This window comes from Aythya ferina (genome assembly GCF_964211825.1).
Source record: "Aythya ferina genome assembly, chromosome: 1".
NCBI lineage: Eukaryota > Metazoa > Chordata > Aves > Anseriformes > Anatidae > Aythya > Aythya ferina.
In genome coordinates this window covers 54,979,366-54,987,404 of record NC_140296.1, presented here as the reverse complement: position 1 = coordinate 54,987,404, position 8,039 = coordinate 54,979,366, and the positions used below count along the sequence as shown (strand labels likewise).

Below are 8,039 nucleotides of genomic sequence, written 5' to 3'. Positions count from 1 at the left end.
TAAACAGCACTGAATGATTCTGTTTAGCAGCCTGAGTTGTTCCCTGATAGTATCAACTCCCTCTGCCATCTGGTCTTCACTGTCAGGGTCCACTTCTCATGCCCACTCAGCCATCAGCTTCTGGGGGACTGGTTTCAAACAATAGTATGAGTTTCTAGAGGCTGACAGGCTGCCTCCCAGGAACCAAGTTTAATTCACATCAGCCACCAGGGAAGCAGTGGGATACTGCCACTATTGCAATTTACAGAAAACTGGAGATTAGAAAGTTCTCCTACCTTTTTATGTCCCCAAAATGTTACACACTAAAACAGTGACATGAAAATTGAAATTTGCAATGGGGATTTCATTAATAGCACTGAAAGGGGTACAAAAGGTGATCAAACACAGTCCTGTTGCAAGGCGTATGTATAGTTTTACCTTGTTCTTTATGATATTTAATTTGGTCTTAAGTTTTTTTCAGAGACTCCAGATGCATATCCATACACATATACAAAACTTCTAGAGATGACTAGAAGTATTGACAAATTCAGTATTGAAGTGAATGGCTCTAAAAAAAAGTGCAAAATTGGGTAGGATGAAATGAGGATAAATTCCAGAGAGGTACTGTTTACTGCAGACTCAAACAGCCTTCCTTCACAATGGTGGTTTTTAAACTGTAGCTGTGAACAATTAGAAAATTATTAGGAAGAATTTAGAAAATAAAATGAACTCGAACCTTTGAGAACTTCCTTTCTTCTGCTACCCTAAACAACTGCTGTTTTTGTTGTATCCCAAGAGTAATTTCTCAAGCAGAGTTTTTTTTGTTTGTTTGTTTTTGTTTTCTTGTTTGTTTGTTTGTTTGTTTTAGTGTTTTTTTTTTTTTTTTTTTTTTTTTTTTTTTAACCATTAATACAGCCTTACACAACATTTAGTACTGGTCAGTTGACTTTGCTGAAAAAATGTCCTTTTTTTTCATGTGACCTGCCCAGTCAAGGTCACTCCATCCTAATTTGCCATGGTATGGTCTTCTCTTTCAACCAGACTCACATCCAGGGATGTGGTGTATTTGCTTCACGTTGGGAATCAAGAACTGTGAAGAAGTTTTGATCTGATAAAATAGTCATGGAACAAACAGGGACCCAAAATACTCTGAAAGAGGAGACCTTATAGGGGGCCTGAGTTACTTTGTAAAAGAGATTTCCACGTATCCTCCTTATTCACATCTATCCATGCTCCCCCATGTTCCCATCCCTGTCCTAGTTCATTGTATTTACACATATACATGAGATAGTGTGGCTGAAAATGCAATTGGCTCCTCGTATGGTTCATGCAACCAGAGGAGATGTAAGGACATATATATGAGGCCAATGGTGAAGCAACAGACTGCAGCTTCTCATTCTTCCCCATGGTAGCTCCTTAGATTACCCTGACAGTTGGGACCGGTCCTCTGTGCAGTTTCCGAAGAAATGAAGTCCAACAAATTCACCAGCACTTTTTCAGTTATTTGCGTGCTTAAGTCTTAATTCAATCCAAGTATGGAAATTCTGACACTGGGGTCACTTGAATTAGTGCTAGTGACTATGCAAGTCTCAAGCCTCCTGACTTAATGCAATCTCAGTTGAAGCCTGCTAAAGTCAATTGCAATCATAAGATTTCTGATTGGGCCCCAACATAATTAAAGAGTAAGTTGTGCCAACATGCTTTTCCTCTATGTACATTTTATTACGAAACATAATTATGGTCATAGTGGATCTGCACTAATGCTTGAAACCAGCCCAACAGAAGCATTTTTAGTCACTTTTATGGTTATGTAGATAAGATGGAACCTTTAGTGTTTCAAAAATGCAATCAATGTTTATTTGTTGCTCATAAGTTATTCATGGACCCAACAATATTCAACAAAATTTCTTCATTTTCAACAGATTTCTTAATGAGTATCAATTTACAGAAAACCACCAACAAATAAATATATGAAAACAATTGCTTTTGACACCACAATGGTTAAACACATTAAATAATTCATTAAATTGTGCTTTACATCAATGAAAACCCCTAGGTCTACAAACTATCCTTTAAATAGGAATAAAAGTAGATATGGTTAGTCACAATACAATCTCTTAGTAGCAGAGTTCACACACATTATTGCACATAAACAGAAGGAAAATCCCTAAAGAATAAAATAATTTACAGTCTATTAATTTACCCTTTCATCTCAAATATGGCAACTGATGGGAACTCCTGATTTATTCATTTTCTCACTTCAAAGATTTATTTGAAATCACAGAGCTTGTGATATGGCCAAGAAAAACAAACAAAACAAAACAAAACAAAACAAAACAAAAATGAAGGCTATTGTAGGAATCTATTTCTCTCCACAAAATATTGAGAAAGTATTACAAGAACCAAACTACAGGAAGTGTTTCAATGCAAGCTGGGTACCTTTTCTGAGTATGCTTTTGCCATGGGTAAGGCAGACACAGCAATCTACTCTATCAGAATGATTTTATTGTGGTTATTCATCTCAGGACCTCTTACAGGGTAATCTCCACCAACCTGGAAAACAGATATTCTCTATCCCATACCAAAAAATAAAATATAAAAAAAATAAAAATTTTCATGTGTATCAGAGGAACGGCAATGGAGGAGAAAAGTGCCAGTGAGATAACGAGTTTTATAGCATCAGTGCTCAGTACTGGTACAGGACTGGATGTGGGAAACAAGAACCCACCAGTGCCGAATGAAATGTGTTAACAGGAAGGCCAACTTGAGAAAGGTCCCCAACAACACACACTCACTCCCAGTTACTCTTGAAAATGTGTAGGAAACAAGACCCTCCTGGTAGAGGATGTCCACTCTGAAACACTTTCAGACTGAAGGGTGATGTGACTCGCCACTTGGTTTTGTTGAGTAGATACACTGAAGTTAGGAATTTGGCTGTGGATCTGACTTCCTTCAGTTTTTCACTCTCTACTTCTGTTTTGAGTGAACTACAGATAAATACCACATACTGGGTAGAAGCCCTAGCAAGGCTATTCCAACCTCATTGTTAACACAACTGCAGTGAGTAATACCAAACACGAGAAACCATCTTTTCTTCCCTTTCCCCATGGTGAAAAAGCTTTTTATTGTTAGCACTGATGACTGGGGAAGAGAGGACAAATTTTCCTTCTCTAATAAAGTATGGCCCATAGGCAATAGGCCAAGTTCTTGGACTAGACATCAAATTACCAGGAACCAGTTTTAACAGCACAGCATGTTTCTCTGTCTGCTCCAAGCCTACAGCAAATTATAACTGGAAAAGGCAGCCAGTGCTGAAGATGCGATGGGAGAGATTAGTACGTACATCTCCATTACAAAAGAATGAGATTTGTTTCAGCACCGCAGTAGCAGAAGCCAAATTGCCTTGTTTAAGCAACAAAATAATGCCAGGAAGATGGACAGAAATCCTATAGCATCGCTGCTCATGAAGGTTTCAAAAGGAACACACTGCTCTCTGATCTTAAACAAGACACTGTAATTACAGGGAAGCCTGTGCTGTCAGAGCAATGAAGACCTGGAATAACAGAGATGTGAACCTTTATTCTGCTTTTAGGCTGCTTTTGCTCTACAATATTTTGGTTGCTGTGCCCAAGAGGAAAAAGCTGCAAGCTTGTGTCTTAGAAGAAGTCAGCCTGAAAGTATTTTAAAACTGCTTGATTTTTGATGTGCAGAGAATTTCTGCTAAGGACAGCAGCAGTGTTAGTGAAGGGAGTTTGCTGAATCTACTGCTGTAGCTGGGGCGGGAGCTGCTGGAGCCGTGGGCTTTGGTGATGGCAAGATCCCAGATGCTTGCTGCCCGTTCCTGCACAACCAGTGCAATTATGATACACAGGCTCCAGGAGAAAGAAAAAAAGAAAATAGAAATAAAAAAATAAAATAATTAAAAAAAAAAAAAAAACATACAACAAAAAACTTCAATTTTAAATAAATCCCAAGCATTAAGGCAAATCCTGTTAACATAGATGCTACAGCACATTAGCAGCTCTTCAGGACCCTAATCTTGTCTCCTGGGAAATGACTGACTAAAAGGTTAGGCATCACATTAAGGTATTGCCAAACTATTAAAGCTAATGCAAACCGCCCAAAGACTGCTTTGATTTTCCTCATTAGGTTTTGTTTTGTGTCATGCAGAAGGAATAGTCTGGAGAACTGTTGGTGTGCTTAGAGAGCTGAAACTGATACTAACAGCAACTGGTGAGGCTGCAGGGAACAATTTCTGCTCTCTCTCTCTCTCTTCTCTCCTGAAAAAATAATGCAGTGTTTTCAAAATGAAAAAAGAGGACCCTGTTGCTGTGAGCAGTGTGGAGAGGTGGCCTGTAGGGGAAAGAGGCAGGGACATGAGAAAAGGGACTCTTGGGTGCTTAGGGATGCTTTACAACAAAAGATGGTCTTGGACTGATTCTGCTTTCTTGTTTATCCTCCTCCTTAATCCAAGTATGAGCTTGCATCTTTCATTCCATGCACTTGGTTTCTCTCCCACAGGCCCACCAGCAGCCCTGACTCCTGCCCACCCCATGGGGCCCTTCAGGGTCACTTCTGGCATCCTCAGCTCCCTGTGCTCACAGAGACAAAAAGAGCACTCACAAATCCTGGACATGGTGTATGGGGTGCCACAGGCTCCCATCCCTTCTCTCGCCACAGGATCTGAAGCACAGGAGGAGATGCAGCAATGGGCCCGGGAATGTTTGACCAGCAGGAAGCCTCCTGCCCTCTGCAGGGCCAGGGCCACTGCTGTGCTAAAGATGCAAGAGTACTGGTCCAGCCTGGCTCTTAGTGGCCCCACTGTCCCACACACAGGACATGCAGAGTGAGCTTTAGTCTCAGACTGTAAAAGTTTCAATTCAAACCTCTGAACATAGGTGTTTCTATGTGAGAAAGGAGCCTGAGCGCCTCTTCAAGGCGGTGGGGATCCAGTCAAAACGGTCAGGGGAGTCTTCTCTGAGATGGACATCCCACATTTGGGCAGCAGAATGGCTATCTGCTGCCCTGTGTTTTCCCTTCTGAAGGCAGAGGTGGGAGGAGATGCATGTGATCCACCAAGGGAACAGGCATTAGAGCCCCAAACTCCCTGCTTACCACAAAAGTAGCACACTGGTGTAAAGCAGCGCTTTGCTAATAAACTACATTGATAATGAGGCATTGTCCCAGTAGCCTTCTTCACTTCTTAATATTCTTTACAATATTCCATGTTTAACATATTATTGTATGCATTAACTCTCAACAGGATTGTTAGATCATGTTTTTGATATTGTGCATAGATAAATAGCAATAACATTGTTGGAACTAAAAAAGATACAGCATGCACTAAAAATAACATTTTGGAAATGAAGGGATAAAGTTTCAAAATCAGCCTTGTTTTCTGCAACACATTAAAATGACTAGCTAAAACCCTTGAATTTTGAAAATAACCAAGAAATGTGCATCCATATCAGGTACTCCAGTATCTCTAATTAGCAAATCTGTAAGGTAAAAGCCATTCATGCATGCAATAATATACTTTCAGCATCTTGATTTAGCAGCCACATTGAGGCACTTAGAGAAATTTCCTCCTAATGCTTTAGATTTATGCTAGAAGAAGAAGGAAAAAAAATCTCTCAAAGATCTATGATGCAAAGGACCTTCTTTTTAAAATTCCACTACCACAAATGGAATCAAGAAAAAATCTCAGAATAAATAGATGCAGTTAAGAATGCAATGTGTGGAGGAAGAACCCATTGAATCTTTGTAGACAAGGAAGAAAAACAGATGCAGATCTCTCTTCATGAAAGCAATAAATTTACAAAGAATCTTCATACAGAGTAATAAATATCAAGTCTTTCCACATATCTATTATTTATCCTATAAAAATGAAAGCTGATTTTTTTTTTTTAATATGTTGTAGCCACTACCATAGTTAGAGAGAAAACCAATTTAAATTGTATTCACTTGGAATCAATGTACTTTAACAGACTATATCATAAACCTGCCTATCTTCACAGACAATATATCTCCAGGCTTTTAAAGCAAATCTGGATAATGTCACACTAATATTTAAGCTTTTCCTGCTCTCTCTTTCCTCTTCCCTGTAGTTTGCTGGGCCCCTCTTCACCTTTTGTGAATGTGAAGGCTTATTTCATTGCCGACAGGCAGGTAATATGGGCAATGTGTGCGCAGCTTCAACGAGAACCTACCTTATTTCTCAGTTTTTGCACTCTGGCTTTCCCTTTGCCACACACACTCTGAAAGACGACTGCTACCTGACTGGGTTTGATTCTCTTAACATCTGCAGAAAAATAAGTTAAACCCCCCACTTCACTTGCAAATCATCCCTGACTGAGGGCTTACAGAAAAGAACAAGCACTGTACCAATCCCACATTTCCTAGGTCTTTTTTAATCAGCCCAGCAAATGCTTTCCTTAATCAAAACACAGCGTGTAAAAGTTTGAAGGGCAGTATGTTTACCTCCATTTCATCCACTAGAAAGCTACACATTACAGTTGCAAAGGACAATATTAAATAAACCAGCTCTCACATCACAGAGGAACCAAAACAGATTATTTTTTTTTCAATTTTGATTCATGCCTGCACAAGGTTTGGTAGCTCAGATTGTATAGGTTACATCTGTTAATGTCGTGGATATAGCTTTCTCTTCAACCCATTCTCATAGCTTAGGGCTTTGCAGGAAGTCTGTTTGGATAGGAATCTATTCTACTGCTATTTAATAACACTATTAATGCCTAGTTAGAAAAAAAAAAAAGTTCTCCTCACTGACAGAAACCAACAAAAACCGAGACAAGGAAGGGTAGCTGTCAGATGCTGTCTCATTTACCAAAGCGGTTGGCCTTCCTTGGCTGATTTTCAGGTAGCCAAGTTACACAAAGTATGAGCCTCTGATCCTCTTATGGGCTAGTCAAGCTGGAGGAGCATCACCACCTTGCCACTTGGCTGTTGTAATCTTCAGTAACGGCAACTTCTGCCACCTCTTCCCTTGGCCACTGATGAGCTCTCTGCTCCCGCAGCAGCCTCCGCTCCTCTCGCCTCTTTAGCCGGTTCATCTGATGCTCCTCTTGCTTGGAGTACTGGAAGCGCTGCAAGAACAGGTCCTTGGCGTATTCGTACAGCTGCATGTCCAAGAAGTTCAGCTCCTCTATCCGCTGCCGCACATCCTCACCGATGTCCACATTGGAGGCCCGCGTAACGTTGAACTGGGTGAAAGGGGAAATGAACTTCAGGTTGAATGTCCTCTCGAAGAGATACTGTGTTTTCCTCTGAAATTCGGTGAGGCCAAAGAAGGCCATGTTTTTCAGATTGTTCTTGGCGCTTTGGAGAAGAATCATATTCCTCTCGCTCTCGTTCATAAAAGTCAAGTTGTAACACCCCACCAGGCTGAGATCTGCCAGCATGCGCACCTGGCGGTTGTTGGCTAAGTTGTAGCTGCAGTCCATGAACTCCTCTAAACTGACTCCAGACCAATCGTCGCCCTCGTAACAGGTAGGCAGCTCATCTGGTGTCGGGCTTCTTCCATCACACATATGAAGGGAAGTTTTCCATGTTGCGCCCCTCTGAACGTGCTTCCATTCACTCAGGTATCGTGACACCGGATCCCTCAGCATCGTGATGTAATAGAAGTTCCTGTAACATATCATTAAACATGGTTTTAAACACAGATTCAGTGGTTTTCCCTTTTTTATTCTCCAGTCAAATGATTACCAGTGACCACCACCACCACCCCCTTCATTTCTTCAACATAAGGTAGGTATTGAAAGCAACTATTTCTGAGATAGTAAAATGTTTAAAGCTTGATAAAACCTGTGAAAAAAATACGAGGTAGATTGGAAGAAAGAGAGAAATGAAAGGAAATAAACAGCTATCAGAGAAAAGTAGTTACTTTGACTTATCAACTGTTCAGTGCTAGTTACTTCGTGTATAAGCCAATTAACCAAAGTGTACTCCCCTCTACTTTAAAACGAGGACAGTACTATCAGGAAAACTGGAAAAAGTGATTTCTATAATCTCGTCACTTTCCTTCTGGACTGTGACGT

General features: G+C 40.4%; 1 protein-coding gene across 1 annotated transcript in view; it reads right to left on the bottom strand.

Moving 5' to 3' along the window:
• Positions 1-1,806: 1,806 nt before the first annotated feature.
• HS6ST3 (heparan sulfate 6-O-sulfotransferase 3) overlaps positions 1,807-8,039 on the bottom strand; it is a 298,903-nt gene continuing 292,670 nt past the window's right edge. Inside the window, exon 2 of the mRNA XM_084506878.1 lies at positions 1,807-7,629. Coding sequence (XP_084363004.1) covers positions 6,924-7,629 — 706 coding nt within the window. The 3' untranslated portion in view covers positions 1,807-6,923. The remainder of the gene's footprint in view (positions 7,630-8,039) is intronic.